This window comes from Eublepharis macularius, chromosome 5, assembly GCF_028583425.1.
Source record: "Eublepharis macularius isolate TG4126 chromosome 5, MPM_Emac_v1.0, whole genome shotgun sequence".
Classification (NCBI taxonomy): Eukaryota; Metazoa; Chordata; class Lepidosauria; order Squamata; family Eublepharidae; genus Eublepharis; species Eublepharis macularius.
In genome coordinates, this window is record NC_072794.1 from 169,675,782 (window position 1) to 169,694,972 (window position 19,191).

The window sequence follows — 19,191 nt, forward strand, 5'->3', positions numbered from 1 at the left end:
CTCAGAGGCGCAGATGCAATGAAGACCACATCTCCATCGGTCACAGATGTCCTTCTATTTGCAAAACCCAAATTGTGTTCAATTTGCCCTGACTTGAGGAGGTAACCCTATTCAGGTTCACTAGCCAAAACTGGACTTCCCAATCTGTTATTAGGATTTTAAAGGGGGAAAAGAAACATTAAAAAAACCCCATCTCTCTCTCTCTCTGCTTTAAAATGCCACTAACAGTGCAGAATAAAACAAAAATCCAGTGACATCTTAAAGACTAACAACATTCTAGGTGCCATTGGATTTTGTGTTTTATTTTGCTACGAGAGACTAAAACGGCTACCTCTTTGCACTAACAGCGCAGGCCGCCCGCTTTCAACTAGAGAAAAAAAAACAAAGCAAGGGCTGAAGGCCTGCTCCAAATCAGAGCCGCATACAGAATTTTTTCCCAGACCGACAGAGATCCATGATGGGGAAGCAAAACTTCAGGAAAGAGGCGAGGCCCAAGGAAGCCATAAATAAAGAACCTCCAGCTGATGTGAAAAATACCTTTATTTTCAAGCCTGCTGAATAGAGAATCATAATAATTACAACAGTAACCGTTGAGACCCGCAATAATCTTGATAAAACTCTATTTCAGCGTTGCACTTTGGAACGCAGACTCCTTTGTGCTGTCACCACCACGCTGCACTCCTGCGATCCCCAGACTCACAGAGTTCTCACGTCCCAACTCCTATCGGGGGGGATCAGGGTGGGGGGACATCTCCAGGGGGCCAGGCCGATGTCCAGGGAATGTTTGTGCTCCCTCTCTTTTGACTCTTTCGTCCTTTCTTGCTGCACCGCAGTCCAAGTCAGCTTCCACCCCATTCTGTCTCCTCCAAGCCCACAATGTGGGGAGTTGCTTCATAACTGAGGTTTGCTACTCGCATGCACCAGGCACCCTGGGTTCTATTACTCCCACCCCCCTGTCCCAGTCCGGAACATCAAACTCAGCTGTCTGAGGTGTGAATCTCATCTTGGCTTGGCTCCTGAAACAGACGGTTGTCCAAATGCTAGATCATCGCCGTAGCACCTTCAGCTGGTTCACCCCTCTTGCCTTCAAGCAGTTTCCCCCGGCAAGTTCCCGCCGGCTGCCCTGTAAACAAAGTAGAGGGGAAACGTTGAGTCAGACTCATGGCAGATCAACACTTTGCCTAAGAAAACAGATTCACTAGCTGGAAATATACCCAAAGGACCAAAACGATAGCAGAGCCAGAGTCCGTGATGCAACCTGAAATGTTTTGTACCCAGTCCCATCAAAGAGCCCTGACCTGGATAGCCCAGGTGAGCCTGATCTCATCAGATCACAGAAGCTAAGCAGGGTTGGCCTTGGTTAGTTATTGGATGGGAGACTCCAACAAAGACCAGGGTTGCAGGGTCAGGCAATGGCAAACCACCTCTGCTAGTCCCTTGCCATGAAATCCCCCAGCAGAGGTCACCACATGTCAACTCTGACTTGAGGGCACTCTCTACCACCACCACCATCAAAGAAACTTGTCCACTGCATTTATATTTCCGAGATAAGTCATCACTTACTAGCCACTGTGACAGAAGGTGACTTGATTAGGTAAAGTACTTAGTACATAATCCACACTATGGTATTCCCCATTACTACGTACGGATGTGAAAGTTGGGACAGTGAAGAAAGCCGACAGGAAGAAAATTGATTCATTTGAAATGTGGTGCTGGAGGAGAGAACGTTCATGCGTTTGATACCAGTTCCTCCTTGATTGCTAAAAGTATCCCATTTATGATGATTCACCACTGTTTTCCATTTTTCCCTTCTGATAATGAAGTGGTTTGAAATTGATGCAAACTGTTGCATTACATTTCTATAAAGAAATAGCTCTGGCTATGCCTTTCTTTGGCACCCCTGCAGATAATCTTTGACAAAGAAATTCTCTGTTTAGAACTGCCAAACTCCCGGTTTCTCCCTCCTCTCATATCCATTCATTGAAAATGCAGATCTCAACACTTTTTCACACTTTAAATACATGCAAATTGGCAAGTCAAAAGAGTCCACAGTACTTGTCCTCGCAGTGAAAATAGAGCAGAATTGGCGCTCTGCACTCCTAACTCACTCACAGATAAAATCACTCAAAGGAACTCCTGTGAAAGAGGCATGCATGTGCTCTGAGCAAGACACAGCCTGCATGTGAATTGAAGACACACATAAAACCTTGCACTTGAGCATCTTCAGGTACTTAGTAACGTGTATTTCCAATCTCTGTTGCTTGGGTTTCCCAGGAATCCTGGACCCACATCTCTCGGATCATGTGATACAATCACTCTTTGTACAGCAAACGGTGCCAATGGAATATATTGTGCTGCCTGATGCAATTTGTCACCACTGCTGACTCTGACTCCTTCTCTTCCTCTGCTCAGGGGCTGGAGCAGCCAACCCTCTCTTACCCTTGCTCTCCTCCAGCTCTTTCAACACAGAGGCAAGCCTGAAGGCTCTAACTCCTGCTGATCAATTGCTTAAGCAACCAATGGCTGAACTCCCATGAAAGAATCTCTCAGGAGTAGAGATGGACATGAACCAGGAAAAAAACGAACCAAGTGGTTCGTAATTCGTCGCATTTCATGAACCATGAACCACGAATTTTCACAAACCTGTCCTGGTTCACGAACTGGTTCATTTTGGTTCGTGAAAACGTCACATCCAGGTCAGCAAATCATCACTTCCAGGTCAGCAGAAGGTCTGCAGGAAGTCCATCCCTTGTTGCCTAGGAAACTGACTGATCGGCACCAGGCTGTTTGCAGTGTCGAACCAAAAAACGAACCAGCATAAAGTTTGTGGCAGTTAATCAGAAATGGGATGTGATGAACCGCTGGTTTGCGAACCACGAACCGGTCCGATTCGTCATGAACTTTGGTTCGTATTTTGGATCATGCCCGTCTGTACTCAGGAGTTCACGAAGCCCTTTAGGGCACCATGATTTCACCCACACAGGTTAAGGACTGCCTCTCCCTACATATTTTCACATGGCAGTTTCTTTCTTCCCAGGGATGTCTACTGCCAGGTGCTTTCTGCAAAGCTACAGGCTTTGCCATTCTTGTGGAACAGCTTCCTGGAAGAAGTTCTGGAAAGCTAGCCAGAAAGGCTGCAAACCTCAGATATCAATATACACAAAAAATAACTTTTTTTAAAGAAAGTCGGAAATATTTAGGGCAAAATTCAACAGTAATCTGCCTTGAGTCTCTGTAAGAAAGGTAGACTATAAACAGGGCTGGATCTAGGGTTGCTGGCGCCTAGGGCAACCCAAGTCCAGCCCTTTGTGCGCACATGCAGTGTGCGTACTCCCGGTGCTCTGTCATGATGTCACTTCCATGACATCATCACGCAGGGCAGAGCGTGCTGCCTGCGCGGCAAGCTGGGTGCCCTGGCACGCCACAAGTTGGCGGAGGCAGCACGGGGCTGGGCTCAGAAGCTGCCGCGTCATTCGCTATAAAATCCTTTCATGGTATGGGAGAAGCAGTGTAGTCTAGAGGTCAGTGTCTGCCTAGTATCTGGGAACAACGACAACAACAAAAGGGAAGCTCCCGGAAAAACACGTGCAATACAAACCGGAGAGCAATGCAAATCGTTATACAAAATTATTTAATTAAAGTGCAAAAGTGCAAAGTTGTGCAACATAATTCACAGGAATTTACACTAGACTAAAGAGGTCTGTCGCAAGGGGCAATCACAAATTCATATATATACACAATCAAAGATGGAGAGTGCGCAATCAGGGGAAAGGCAGTCCATGTGTCCAGAAATGGAATTAATAAGACAAAACTAGCCGACGGGCATCAGCTGTTGTTCTCAATTCCCGTTTCGGTCCTTCTTCTTCCAGGGCTAGTATTCATGGGTCAGCAATGCCATCTCTCCTCACTCCCCACGATAATTTCAAACGCAAATTAATCGACAGATTAAAGTGCACTTTTGCACTTTAATTAAATAATTTTGTATAACGATTTGCATTGCTCTCCGGTTTGTATTGCACGCTAGTATCTGGGAACGCCAGGTTTGAATCCCAACTCTGCTGTGGAAGCTAGCTGGGTGACCTTGGGCTAGTCACACACTCTCAGCCTAACCTACCTCACAAGGTTGTTGTGAGAATAAAATAGAGAATATTAGTTGCTTTGTTTCTCCACTGGGGAGAAAGGTAGGGTATAAATGAAGGAAATAAAACAAACAAATAAAATGAAGATAAACATGGATAGCCCGTTGTTGCTGCTTAAACTGTGGATAAAGGCATACAGGGCTGCATTAACCCATGGCTGGGCCCCGAGGCTTTCAGGTATTTCGGGCCCCCGCCAACATTTAAATCTTTCACTCCACTACAGCTGGCAGCTTGACCCTGGTACCGTGGGTACTAGACCGTGGTACATAGCCCTATATCCACTTTGAGGGTCTCCTGAAGAATTCTATTCACGTTTTAAAAAATATTTTTATTGCGCGAGTAGAACTTTTCAGGAAAGCACATTTTGGGGGTATAATTGTTCAATACTGTAATATTTTGAAGTGAATAAAATGTATATGTACACGTATCGCTACAGTGTAGACTGCAAAGTGCCTTTCCTAGAATCATAGAATCATAGAGTTGGAAGGGGCCATACAGACCATCTAGACTAACCCCCTGCCCAGTGCAGGATCAGCCTAAGCATCTCAGACAAAGATTCATCCAGCCTCTTCTTGAAAATTGCCAGTGAAGGGGAGATCACCACCTCCCTAGGCAGCTGATTCCACTTTTGAACTACTCTGACCATGAGAAAGTTTTTCCTAATATCCAGCCGATACCTTTGTGCATGTAATTTAAGCCCATTGCTTCGGGTCCTACCCTCTGCTGCCAACTGGAACAGCTCCTTGCCCTCCTCCAAATGACAGCCTTTCAAATAAAGAAAGCAATCATGTCCCCCCTCAACCTCCTCTTCTCCAAACTAAACATTCCCAAGGACCTCAGCCTTTCCTCGTAGGGCTCAGTCTCCAGACCCCTGATCATTCTCGTCGCTCTCCTCTGCACCCTTTAACCATTGGGGCCTTAGGGTGTGCATCACAGTGCCTTAACCAGGGCTTTTTTTCTGGGAAAAGAGGTGCTGGAACTCAGTGGGTTGCCCTCGGAGAAAATGGTCACATGGCTGGTGGCCCTGCCCCCTGATCTCCAGACAGAGGGGAGTTTAGATTGGCATGGCGCGGAGGGCAATCTAAACTCCCCTCTGTCTGGAGATCAGGGGGTGGGGCCACCAACCATGTGACCATTTTCAAGAGGTTCCAGAACTCCGTTCCACAGAGTTGCAGCAGAAAAAAAGCCCTGGCCTTAACCCCCCAAAAATGATGGGCCCCTAGTCCCTGCGGGGCCCCTAGGCTTCAGTCTCATTAGCCTTATGAATAATACAGCCCTGAAGGCGTACCTACCCAGTCCATGTTGAAAACTGGCAACCCTTTCTTGTCTGTAAACTGAACAAACCTGGGCTGCCTTCCATCTCTACTTGATCACATCTGAGGGTTTCTAGTGCCCAAGGGGGACCTCTGAGGCAATAATACAAGTTATAAAAATTTTAAAAAGAGCCTTGCGAAACACAAGGGCATCCTTATCTTCATCTGTGACAGGCTGCAGGGTCGGTCAGTGTCGTGATTCCATAACTCCAGTATGCATAATTATCTGTTCCCCTCCAACAAAATGTTGCCTGGGTGGAAAAGCTTCCCAGAGGGCAGAAGCAGTGAAATGCCTGGTTGCTCTCAAGCCGCCTCCATTTCAACTCCTCCCCACTGGACAAGCAAACCAGCCCTCCAGCCGCTGAGAGGCTGAGAACCATAGCAAAGCTCTTCCCTGCATCCCCCCCCCAGATGGTTGACTCACTTTTGACCTCATAGAAGGTTGCCATGGCAAAGGTCATGATGTCACCAGAAGCTGGGACAGGCGAGATTAAATTGCCCCTCCCATTGCTTTCAAACTGCAAAACTCACATTCTCACCTGGGATTGTCGACCTCCAGGTTGGGCCTGGAGATATCCCATTAAAAAGTCACCTCCAGCCTACAGTTCCCCTGGAGAAAACGACTTCTTTGGAGGGTGGACTGACTTTGTGGCTTTTTAGCCTGCTGAGGTCCCTCCCCTCTTTAAACACCACCCTCCCCGGGATTCGCCCACTCCCAAATCTTCAGGCATTTCCCAACCTGGAGTTGGTAATCCAAAGTGACTAGGTTATACCTACTGCTTTCTTTATTCCTTTATTATTGGGAATGGTAAGAGGGCAGTTTGGGGAGAAAGGTAGGGTACAAATGAAGCTAATAAATATATCAACCTGCAGAGGAATTTCAAAGGGAGATTAGAAAGAGAGGCTGCTGAAGTGCAACTGGTAACAAAGCTCAAGACAATGCATCCACCTGGACTGAATCGAGACCTGGACTTCCTGTCTCATTATTACCCAGGGCTCATTTTGAGGGGGAACGCACAGGAATGCAGTTCCAGTAGTTCGCCAAAGAGGTCACATGTCAGGTGGCCCCGCCCACCTGACTTTTGGCCATTTTGGGCCCATTTTTGCCTGGATTGGGCCCCAAATAGGGTTGCCAGCTCCAACTTGGGAAATTCCTGGAGCTCTGGGGGTTGAAACATGGAGAAAGTGGGGTTTGGGGAGGGAAAGGACCTTGGCATGGCATAATTCCATAGAGTCCACCCCCCAAAGTAGCCATTTTCTCCAAGTGAACAGATCTCTGTGGCCTAGAGACCAGTTGTAATTCCGGGAGATCTCCAGCTACTATCTGGAGGCTAAATCAAAAAGAGTCCAGTAGCGCCAGGATCAGGCCTCTTATGGGTGGTGGATCACTCTCCTGCTCAGCAGTGGCCCAATTCTGACCATTTTGGGCCCCTTTTCAGCCATTTTCAGCCCCCTTTTTGCCATTTTGGGCCCAATTTTGGCCCTGAATGGCCAGGATTGGGTCCAAAACAGCCAGGATAGGTGAGGTCAGGGGGTGTGGCATATGCTCATGAGTTATGCTAATGAGTTCCTGCAGCTCTTTTTCTACGAAATGACCCCTGTCATTACCAGTGCTGATTTCTCCACACCCACCATCCCTCTGCATACCCCACCCTTTTCAATCACGTCCGCTTATTGTCATTCACCGGTTATTGTCATTTGCCTGCTATTGTCATTCGGCATCTGAAATCACTCCACTCTCCAAGACAAAAGGACAGATGGACTCACATTCTAGGTGTATCTGAAGAAGAGAGCTGTGACTCACAAAAGCTCATACCCTACCACAAATTTTGTTAGTCTCAGGGCTTTTTTTCAGCGGGAACGTGGTGGAACGGAGTTCCGGCACCTCTTGAAAATGGTCACATGGCTGGTGGCCCCGCCCCCTGGTCTCCAGACAGAGGGGAGTTTAGATTGCCCTCCTTGCCGTGGCACGGAAGGCAATCTAAACTCCCCTCTGTCTGGAGATCAGGGGGTGGGGCCACCAGCCATGTGACCATTTCCTCCGAGGGCAACCCACTGAGTTCCACTACCTCTTTTCCCAGAAAAAAAACCCTGGTTAGTGTTATAGGTGCTGTTGGGCTCTTGCTCTTTTCTACTGCTAAAGACAGATCTAAATATATCAACTTTCATTCACTTCCAGCTTCCTTTCTCTTTGTAACTGTTTCCTCCACCTCCCTCCTCCTTCTCCCCCCCCATCTCCAAACCCCATCTCCAAACTATAGAGCAGAGTTGCCATCTGATTGCTATCTTGTAGGCTTGCAGTAGCTTAGATGTTTCTGAGCATAAATCAGGTTCCAAAATGTAACGAAGGCTACTGGGAAGAGAAGCTATTTACTTATAAAACATTTACCACTCGCCTTTCCTCCACAGAGCCCAAGGCAACTAATTTAAATACTTCAACAAACTCTCTACAAAACAACAGCCCAGGTTTCAGTGATTCAGAAAGCCTGCTTGGAAAGGCCCTCTGGAATTACCAAAAAAGCCATTACAGCCCTCCTAAAAAACTGAAAATGGGGTTATCTTTTGAGTCTCCAAGGTGATTTCCTTCTACAGCTACGGGCAGCATAGGGGCCAACTGTGCCATTCCAAGGGGGTACCTTTATTGGTCTGTGGAGCGTCGCTGATGTGCAGGACCATATGGGGGGAGAGAAAGATGGTCCTTCAGATGTTAGAGTCACAGATTTTGCAGTGCTTTGAAGATTGGTACCAGCACTCTGACTTGAGCCCAGAAGTAAATAAGGAACTAGTAATGTTGCTTTCTTTTTGCAAAAGCCTACAGAACTTGAGGAGAGCTCTGTTGGATCACACCAAAAGTCCATCCAGCATTCTGTTCCCCTAAAAGGTCAACCAGATATTCCTAGATAGCTTCTCCCACTTGATCCCGAGCAACTGGTATTTGGAGGTACACTGCTCCAAATTCCAGGTAGCAATCACTAAAGCAAACAGCCCTTGATAGAGTTTTTATCCCTGAATTTGCCAAACGGCCCTTTAAAGTTCAAGTTCAACTCATCTTACTTGTATTTGATGACAGGATTGTTGGCTCTTGAAAGCTTATACCCTGGAAATCTTGTCGGTCTTTAAGGTGCTACAGAACTCGAATCATAGAATCATGGGGTTGAAGGGACCACCAGGGTCATCTAGTCCAACCCCCTGCACAATGCAGGAAATTCACAACTACCCCCTCCCACACACACTCCCAGTGATCCCTGCTCCATGCCCAGAATCTTGCACTTTATCACTACGTCTTGTGGCAACGAATTCCTTCGAGCAGTTCTGTGTTGTGTGAAGTACTTCCTTTGGCTTATTTTAAACCTACTGCCAAGAAATTCAAATTCTAGGAGATAAAGACAAAAGTTTTCTCTCTCCATTTTAAGGTGCTACTAGGGCCAAATCTTTCTCTCTGCTTTGTCAACCTCATTCCTATTTTTATAACCATCTTTCATATCTGCTACCATCCTACTAAGCAATGCCTGGTGGGCATCTTTGGAGCATAGTTGGAGAACCACTGAAATGGAGCACAGCTAAAGGCTAACCTCCTTCAGCTAAACGTATCCATTAACCAGTTCGCCACTGGGTGGCTAGGGTGACCAACAGGCCCAGAGAAAAATGCCCTTTCCTTTTAAATAGAGGGTTAAAGTATAGAAATGGGTAGCTAAAGCTTTTCATAATGTTCCCAAGTAAATAACATCTCATGAAGCAGAGGAGTTAGCCGTGTTAGTCTGTGGTAGCAAAATCAAAAAGAGTCCAGTAGCACCTTTAAGACTAACCAATTTTATTGTAGCATAAGCTTTCGAGAATCAAGTTCTCTTCGTCAGATGCATGGTACAGAGACTGGTCAAATATAGAAGAGGAGGGAGGAGGAGGGGAGGAGAGAGAAGAGGCAATTAGGGGGGGAAAGGGGAGGGAGCAACCAAAACATTCCTTTGCTAGTATATGTAAACATCTCCTTTTGGTGTGTGGATCAGTTGGCTTCAAAGGAGTTTGCCCTGTTAGTTTGTAGCAGCCAAACAGCTAGACCATCCAATTCCAATGCAGTATGAGCCTTCGATAACCACAGCTCTCCCTGCCAGATGCATCTGACAAAGAGATCTGTGGTTCCCGAAAGCCCACACCAGGTGCCACTGAGCTCCCCCAGACCCCACCTCTGTAAAGGTAATCTGTTACCTGTGATAATGTGATAACCATTCATAGTCCCTATTCAGTCCCAGCTTGACAGAGTCAAATTTGCATATGAATTCCAATTCAGCAGCCTCCCGTTGGATTTTGTTTTTGAAAGGTTTCTGTTGAACCACAGCGACCTTTAAGTCTTTGATGGAATGTCCTGGTAGATTGAAGTGTTCTCCCACTGGTTTCTGGACGTTTCCATTTCTAATGTCAGATTTGTGTCCATTTATTCTTTTGCGTAGAGGTTGGCTGGTTTGGCCAATGTACAGAGCAGAAGGACATTGTTGGCACATAAGGGCATATATCAGATTGGAGGATGAGCAGCTGTAAGAAGCCTCTATTAAAGGGACAGAACATTTTGTCTCCAGGCAGTTGGCAACCCCTAAATGCTCTGATTAGCGTTTCTTCAACTCTGTGTATTCTATTTCTACGGGTTTGCAAATTTGCATTTATAGACCTATTAGATTGCTTATTGAAGTATCCGTGAAACTGACTGTACTAACCCACACTGTGTAATCTGCCTTGAGCCTCAATGAGAAAGGCAGACTATAAATGACGTAAATAAATAAAAAAATATCAGTAGCTTCCCTCCTCTTGAAATAAGTAGAACAAAATGCCCTTTCCCTCCAGGCCACGCATCTATTTAATCAAAGGCCACCCCACCTGCCACTAAGAAATGAAGACACGAATCAGTTTCCAAACAGACAAAATGCTATAAGGAAATACTATCAGCTCAGCTAATGACAGCTTAATACACATCATGGTGATCACAGTTAACAATTTAAAACCGCTATGGATACGGGATGCCTTCATATAAAAATGCCTGCCAAGGTTTTACAGAGAAGTTTTTTTATAAGAACCAATTTTTATAAGTGCCTCCCCCCTCCCCATATAAAGAAGGAAGCAGTTTTGACTTTGGTTGTTGTGGCTTTTCCGTGCTGTATTGCCGTGGTCTTGGCATTGTGGTTCCTGACGTTTTGCCAGCAGCTGTGGCTGGCATCTTCAGAGGTGTAGCACCAAAAGACAGAGATCTCTCAGTGTCACAGTGACACAGTTCTGACTTTGACTGGCAACTGGTCCCAGTGGTGAAAAAGCCATGGCTGGAGCCACTGCTATCTGGACTTCACTGGGGGAGAAGTAGGGGTCTCGAGGAATGGAGTTGGCAGGTAAGGGGAGATGGGGAGTGGTGCTGCTTGAGGCTGTGGATGGACTTTGAGAGTGAAGACTAGAGACTTGAAACATCCGTTCTAAAACAGATGTTGAGTTGCCAACTCTGGGGTGGGAAATTCCTTGAGATTTGGGGGCAGAGTCTGGGGGAGGCAGGGCTTGGGGAGTGGAGCGACGTCAAGTGAGGTACAAAAGCTATAGAGTCTACCCCCCACCCCCAACACAATTGTTTTCTCCAGGGGAACTAATCTCTGTAGGTTGGAATTCTGGAAGATCTTTGAGCCATTCGTAGAAGTTGGCAACCTTAAGCAGGGTTGCCAACCTCCAGGTGAGATTCCCCCAGAATTGCAACTGATCTCCAGACTATGGAGATAAATGGCTGTTTTGGAGGGTAGAATTAATGGCATTATACCCTGCTGTGATTCGTTCCCTCTCCAAACTCCACTCTCTCCAGGCTCCACCCCCAAATCTCCAGGAATTTCCCAACCCAGAGTTGGCAAGCCTACGGCCCTACCATGAGACAAGGCACAGTAGTTGCTTTAAGCAGGGAGTTCTGGAAGCATTAAAAGTGGCAAAGTAGATGACCTGCAGAGCCACCTGAGGGCCAAGCTACAAGTGATGAATGACACAGGTTGGACACGTCAGCTTCCCTCAAGTTTTGATGAGAAATGTAGGCATCCTGGTCTTGCAGCTTGGCTCTCCGACTGCTGCCCAAGGGACTTTTCAACTGTCACTTGTCCAACTTTCCACCAAGCTGCCTACATTTCCCATCAAAACTTGAGGGAAGCTGACAAGTGTCCAACCAGTGTCATTCGTCACTTGTAGCCTGGCCGTAAGACACGGGACACGATCCACCAGGAGAAGCCCTACTGAATTGAATCAGAGGAGAAGAAGAGCTGTACATTACCATGGAGCCTGGTATGCCAGGAGGGGAACGATAACCTTTGGATTTTTCACCTCGGGCATCAATATGTACTTTTATAATGTCATCTTTTATTCAATATTATCAGTCATGGAATAGTTGCACTTATGGATCTTAAAGCCAAGGATATAAAAAAGGAAAAATGTTAGTAAGAGACCTTAAAATGCACCCCAAAAGACCTGAAGATGTATTTTCAAAGCTCTGATCAAAGTCATCTTTCAAAACTAATCGTGCAGTCCTAAACAGAGTTACTCCAGTCTAAGCCCATTGAAATCAATGTTTCAAAGCAGAATTAGATTTCTGGAATATGCACAGCAATAGCAAGAGCTGGTTATATGTCTGACATACAGAGAGATATAGCAAATGCTGAAAAGCAAAAGTATATTTGATAAGTAGATCTTCCATGTTCAAAGGCAGTCTACCTCCATCTCCTTCAAACAAGCAAGAAGGGCCACTGCCTTCATCCCCTGCTTGTGGACTTCCCAGAGACATTTCTTTGACTGTTGAAAATAGTATAGTCTGATTCAGCACAGCATTTCTTCTGCTGCTATAACGCATGTCTCTCATCACATGTGAAAGCTTTCAGAGTGACACCACTCTCTTCAATTATTTTCGGCACGCTCAGTTGTCTTTTCCAAGAATCTACCTAACAAGGAAGTGTGGGCGAGGGCAGGGGGAGGCTGCACGTTTGCCCGCATCCCAGAGTTATAAAGCCTTTCCCCTTTCTGAACGTACCGGCTTCTATTACTTGAACTAGCTAAAGTTTCAGATTACGCTGTCATCTGGCTGAAAGGAAATGCTGCACATTCTCAAGTGCTTGGACATTAAAGCAAAACTTGTTTGGACCAAGATTTGAGTCCAGGAGCACCCGGGCTTTTTTTTGCGATGGTATTCACCAGTACTGAGAACATACTGGCACCTTGTAAGGGGGGCTTTCCTATGCTCTGAGGGGGGCGGGGATTGGTGAAATCTTATATATGAGTACTGGGATTTTTTTGATTTTTTTTTTTGCAAGACACTGAATAGCTCCTTAAAGAGCAACAAGATTTCCGGACAGCTGAGGAAGTCAGTTTTGACTTTCCAAAGCTTATACCCTGGAAATCGTGTTGATCTTTAAGGTGCTACCGGACTCAAATCTTGCTCTACTGCAAACCAACAGGGGCTTAGCCACCTGAAATTATCTGGACCGATATATAAATCTATGTATTGACTTGATCACAAAATATTTCCATGACTATTATCTAAAAAATCTTTGACCATCTGAGATTCCCGCAAGGCTACCCGAAGGGTCACGCTACCCAAAGCCACCTTTGCAAGAACTAAGTTGTGTAGTTGTCACACTGAAGAACCCAAGATGCATTTTTTTTCATTTGCACAGGGAATCGGAATCAGTGCAAAATCGAAAAGAGTCCAGGAGCACCTTTAAGACTTACCAACTTTGCTGTAGCATAAGGTTTTGAGAATCACAGTTCTCTTTGTCAGATGCATCTGACGAAGAGAACTGTGATTCTCGAAAGCTTATGCTACAGTAAAGTTGGTTAGTCTTAAAGGTGCTCCTGGACTCTTTTCGATTTTGGTACTACAGGCTAACATGGCTAACTCCTCTGGATCTAGAATCAGTGCAGGATCCTAGGTTTCCCTGCCACTTCTGGTCTGGCAGGCACCCCTGGAATCAATGCCTCTTTCAGTGTGCCTGGGTGCACACAGTCTGTCATAATAACCCAAGGGTGCACAATGTGGTGGTATGTGGCCGAAAGTGGCATCTGGCATCTTGCATGGTAAACTCTCCCCCCCCCCACCACCAAGGCAAAGATAAGGAGAGAAAAGAGACCCTTCTTGTTCCTCTGTGTAGCATCTATGAGCCTTCTGAACTCTCAGGAACCAAGGAGGATGGTGTAAACCTTTGCCCACCAAAACCAGAAATCAGGGAGAGAAGAGGATTTTATTTACTTGGAAAAGGTTTATACCAGGGCTTTTTTTCTGGGAAAAGAGGTGGTGGAACTCAGTGGGTTGCCCTAGGAGAAAATGGTCACATGGCTGGTGGCCCCGCCCCCCGATCTCCAGGCGGAGGGGAGTTTCGATTGCCCTCCGCACCGCTCCAGTGGCACAGAGGGCAATCTAATCTCCCCTCTATCTGGAGATCAGGGGGCGGGGCCACCAACCATGTGACCATTTTCAAGACGTTCCGGAACTCCATTCCACCGCGTTCCTGATGAAAAAAAGCCCTGCCATACCAAAGGAAACCTGTCTGATTTGACCTCTGATGAGGTCACCCTCTGCTAGTGAAAAAGCACAGGTGATCAGTTTTATATCTAGGAGCCTCTTCCTAGTATTGCACGACACAAATGAAGTAAAATAACAGATAAAGAGCATTCAAGAACATACAGGGTTCCTTTCCCTTAGTCTTGGATGGCCGGATCTTCTAGCATGTATGCCATGACTTCCTACCAGGGAACATTCCTGGCTCCTCACAGTACACAAAAAAACCCAACTTATATTTTATGTTTGTTTCATTTAATTTCATTTATGTCCTGCCTACGAGAACCCAAGCAGCTCACATCATTTTCCTCTCCTGCAATTATCCTCACAACCACCCTGCGAGGTGGCTCAGGCTGAATCAAAGTGGCCCAAGGCCACACAGCAAGGTTCCATGGCAGAGTCAAGATTCAAAGCTGGATCTCCCAGAACCTAGCCTGGCACTAACCACTACAACATACAGTCATGTTCAATTCTCATATAAGAGAACTGACAGGGGATTTCCTGCTCATTCCTATATGGAATGCAGCAATTCAGTACAGGAATTTTGCAAAGATTGTAGCACATTATCAGGACAGAATATGTTCTAAATTGACATGGTAGGTAAAGGTGCATGCACCGTCATTACTGACCCATGGGGAAACGTTGCATCACGACGTTTTCTTGGCAGATTTTTTACGGGGTGGTTTGCCACTGCCTTCCCCAGTTGTCTACACTTTACCCCCAGGAAACTGGGTACTCATTTTGCCGACCTTGGAAGGATGGAGCTGGTTACCTGAACCCGGCTTCCACCAGGATCGAACTCAGGTTGTGAGCACAGCTTGGGCTGCAGTACGAGTATGAGAAAAGCTCTCATAGTCTCATAGACTCCTGTCCCTCAGTTTCCAATAGTGGCCAACTAGATAGTTCTGAGAAACTGACAAAGAAAACAAAAAGGGGACGCGGTCCAGCATGAATTGCTCCTAGAAGCTGGTATCGAAAGGTATACTGTACGTGAACATGACGGTTGCATTAGATACCGCAGCTAACAGTAGTTGATAAAACTGTCCCCTCTGTTTTTGAAAATGGTCAGATAAATACCATCTAAACTAACTAACTGTGCAATTCTAAGAAGAGTTACTCCAGTCTAAGCCCATTAGTATCAATGGGCTTAAACTGGAGTAACTCTTCTTAGGATTGCACTGTAAATCTAAACTAAATACAACCTAAACTAACTACCTCTCGTGGTAGCAAATTCCACAGGGTTAACAGTTCATTAGGTGAAGAAATGCTGTCATTTGCTTAAAGTTCCTCCTGCCAATTTCACTGAGTGATCCCAACTTCTGGTGATATCAGAGAGGCAAGCCAAAGAATCCTTTTCTCTCCTATTGAGTAACTGTCTATTCTGAATTTTTTTGTTAATAAAAGAGCAAATTGTTTACACGCAAGAAATCCTGATTATCTAGATCAGTGCTCAAACTCCGCGGCCGAGATGATTCCCGCTGCCCTTGGAATTCTCCACCCAGTACTGTAGAAAACCAGCCAAGCTGGCTGCATTTCTTAAAGTTCTTGTGCCACACAATTAATATTGTTCAAGAATTTGGTATACTAAATATAGAAGCTTTGACTGTAGAACATCTGTAGACACTGTAGACTGTCGACGTTGGAAGCAGTAGTTTGGTGTAGTGGTTAAGAGCGACGGGACTCTAATCTGGAGAACTGGGTTTGATTCCTCACTCCTCCACTTGAAGCCAGCTGGGTGACCTTAGGTCAGTCACAGCTCTCTCAGAGCTCTCTCAGCCCCACCCACCTCACAGGGTGATTGTTGTGGGGATAATAATAACGTATTTTGTAAACTGCTCTGAGTGGATGTTAAGTTGTCCCAAAGGGCGGTATATAAATTGAATTATTGTTATCGTTATTGTTATCGTTATCATTATCATTGAGAGAGAAATGCCCTTTCTGAGGATATACAAAGTACCTTTTCATCACTGGCTTTCAGATCAGAAGATGTGAACCTTGGCATATTTCAAAGACTCTTCCCAGGCTACTGCCTGGATGAGTCCCCTGACTTTTCTTAATGTGGACCCGCGTCTGTTTTCTGTAACACTGGAGATGCATCTATGCAAGCAGAACATGGACTCCTGAGAATCCGAGCTGAGGATTCTGAGCAAATGTTTTCTTGGCTGCCTCTCCTTTAAGCATCATAAAAATGATGAAAGACACAGCCCTTTCTTTTCCTATGATCCTCTGTTTAGAAAAGGAAGCAGTCGCACGAAAAAAAGGAGTTAGCCGTGTTAGTCTGTAGTCGCAAAATAGCAAAGAGTCCGGTAGCTCCTTTAAGACTAACCAACTTTATTGTAGCATAAGCTTTTGAGAACCACAGCTCTCTTCATCCGATGCATCTGACGAAGAGAGCTGTGACTCTCGAAAGCTTATGCTACAATAAAGTTGTATCTGATGAAGAGAGCTGTGACTCTTGAAAGCTTATGCTACAATAAAGTTGCATCTGACGAAGAGAGCTGTGACTCTTGAAAGCTTATGCTACAATAAAGTTGAATCTAACGAAGAGAGCTGTGAATCTCGAAAGCTTATGCTACAATAAAGTTGTATCTGACGAAGAGAGCTGTGACTCTCGAAAGCTTATGCTACAATAAAGTTGACTAGGCTTAAAGGTTCTGCAAACAAAGCAGCCACTCAAAGGGACTCCTAACACACCCACAACTGATCCACCAACTTGTTTGCCTGCCAAGAGGATTTTCTGTGTTCCAAAGAAATGGGAATTTGCATTAGCATATGGATGAATGCAATGCAGACAATAAATATTTGGGAAGTTGCATTTACTGTATTAGCTTGAGTCATTCTTTTGTGAGAGATGGAAAAGAGAGACAGCGTGGTATAGTGGTTAGGACTAGGATCTGGGAGGCCCAGGTTCAAATCCTGGCTCTGACATGGAAGCTGGCTGGGTGACCTTGGGCTAGTCACACTCTCTCAGCCTAACCTACCTCGCAGGGTTGTTTTTGTGAAGATAAAATGGAAGAGAGGAGAACAATGGGAACTGCTTTGGCTCCACATTAGGGAGAAAAGTGGGGTATAGATGAAGTAATGCTTTTAAAAAAACATCCAGTCATTTAACATCTTGATGCTTTCCTCCCTCCATAGGTCTGCTGTCCACCTTACTCTTTTTCTGATGTTCCAATTGCAATAGGTGCATATGGTGGGTAGATTATGGTGGTGAACTCTGTTCCTTGGCCTGGGCACATTCACTGCAGGACTTTCTCTCTGTGGCCTGGAACTCTAAAAAAGCAAAGTCCCTGATTGCATGGAGAGAGCCATGGGCTAACATATTTGCATATGCATAAATTCCATGCGTGCTTTGCAAAGAACACCCCTAGGTAAGGGAGAAGTCCAATCACAGAGGGTGGGAGCTTGATACAAAATTCAGGGGGGGGGATCATTGATTAGCCATGAAACGACTATCTCACCCTCAGTTTACCTTAGCTCCAGAATGGGAACATCAGTGATCTTCCCTGAGCCATGGGAGGGAAGAGAAGTTTACGTTCAACACGTTTTTTATTTAAAAAAAATTAGGACAACTGGGAACAGGACGCACGTTCCAACTGGAAACTCTTACCGCCATCTGAGGAACAGTTTCGACCCCAGCTTAAATAACAGGAGAGGAAATGCATTCTGTACATCCTCAGAGACACTGCTACATGGCCCTAAGAATGAGGCCCGGCTCTTTCTAAGACCCAGTTAGAAATCAAAAGGTCAGTGATGCAAATGTACAAAATAAACACCAACTCTGCCAGCGGGGTCTGCTTCCCTTGCTCCTGTACAGGCTACGTTACACTCCCCGGGCCCTGGGATCTCTAAACTTCTCACCAGAAATGGACTCTCAGCCAGTCAGTGGTCAGTTCACGTGCTCTGATCAGCTGTGCTGGAATAACCCTGACAGCAGTTAAGAGAAACCCTGGGACTGAGTCTGAATTAACCTTCAGGCCTGGGAATTGTTGTGAATGGCAGGACTCTGCTTTGGATCACAGGATGCAACCGTAAACAGAAGAGCCTCTGAGCATGCACAAAGTGCCTTTTCCTTACCACTGAATCACTGCAGAAAGCTCCCTGCAGATCTAGGATTACGAAGCAGGGCACCAGATTACAGGATGCTTCATGTACGAAGGTTTGAATCTGGCCTCCTCTCTCGGTAGAAATGGCACGCCGGGCAACCCCAGTTAAGAGACTTACCCCCTTCCGCTGGTTGCTGAGACAGAAAGTGCAGATGCTGCGGGGCTGCTTGGCTTCCCTTTCCCCTTTGGAGCCGTAGATGGTGCTGAAGCAAGGCTGCCCATCTTCACAGCCTTCCCCCAGAAGAAGCACGTTGGCCAGGTGAGAGATGTAGCTGGACGCCAGGCGCAAGGTCTCGATTTTGGACAGCTTCCTATCGACGGGCTCGGTGGGGATGAGGGTGCGCAGGGCCGTGAAGGCCGTGTTGACGCTCTGGGTCCGGTCTCTCTCGCGGGCGTTGGCCGCCTGCCTCTGTTTCACCACAACCACCTGGCCCGGCTTCCTGGCCATCTTGGGGTGGCCTTCACAGCAACCGTAGGACTGGTCGGAGGCATCGCTCTCGCTGCGGTTCTCCTCGTCCTCCTCTGATAGCAGGCTCAGGTCTGGGTACAGCACGTGGGCAGCCACAGGTCTCAGCATGGTGAAGGCCATGGCTACAGTCCCCCCCCCAAAGGCCCAGCCTGGGGGGTCTTTGGGAGCCCAGGAGCTAGTGTGCAGACTGTCCCCTCCCCTCTCTCCAAGAAGACTTCGCAAGAAAGACTGAGAGCCTGAGGCAGATGGACAGCAGCTCCACGCCTCCACCTCCGGCCCTTCCAACAGAGGAAAAATTCACAGCTGTGGCTCGCAGCCTTCTCCCCTCCTGTGTCCAGGAGCAAAGCTCTGGTGGGACTAGCGAAGGAGCCTTCTGTATATAAGGCTCTGGGAGGGGTCTGGAGCTCAGAGCAGAATCCTAGCCAACCAATGAGGGAGCCGACATCCTCTCTTCCAGCCAATGAAGCTGGAGATGCTGCTCCAGCCTCTGAAATGGAAAGGCATCGGAGAATCCAGGCGGCCGCTCCGTTTCAAGTATGCCTTGTGTTTTTGTGAGGCTAGCAGATGACAGGCTGAGAGGAAGAGGGCGATATGTCGAGGCCAGACACCTTGC

At 46.5% G+C, this 19,191-nt stretch overlaps 1 protein-coding gene across 1 annotated transcript; it reads right to left on the reverse strand.

Moving 5' to 3' along the window:
- Positions 1-695: 695 nt before the first annotated feature.
- TCF15 (transcription factor 15) lies at positions 696-18,703 on the reverse strand. The gene is made up of 2 exons (XM_054981440.1): positions 18,228-18,703; positions 696-1,123 (listed from the first exon to the last, which is right to left on the reverse strand). Exons 1-2 carry the CDS (start codon positions 18,696-18,698, stop codon positions 1,046-1,048), a joined length of 549 nt encoding a protein of 182 aa, XP_054837415.1. The 5' UTR covers positions 18,699-18,703; the 3' UTR covers positions 696-1,045.
- Positions 18,704-19,191: the final 488 nt, after the last annotated feature.

Excerpts from the sequence above, each read along its gene's own strand:
- TCF15 (XM_054981440.1), bottom strand. The coding sequence starts at position 18,698 with ATGGCCTTCACCATGCTGAGACCTGTGGCTGCCCACGTGCTGTACCCA. Across the intron at positions 1,124-18,227 it reads TCAGCAACCAGCGGAAGGGG|GGCAGCCGGCGGGAACTTGC; the intron begins GTAAGTCTCTTA and ends CTTTGTTTACAG.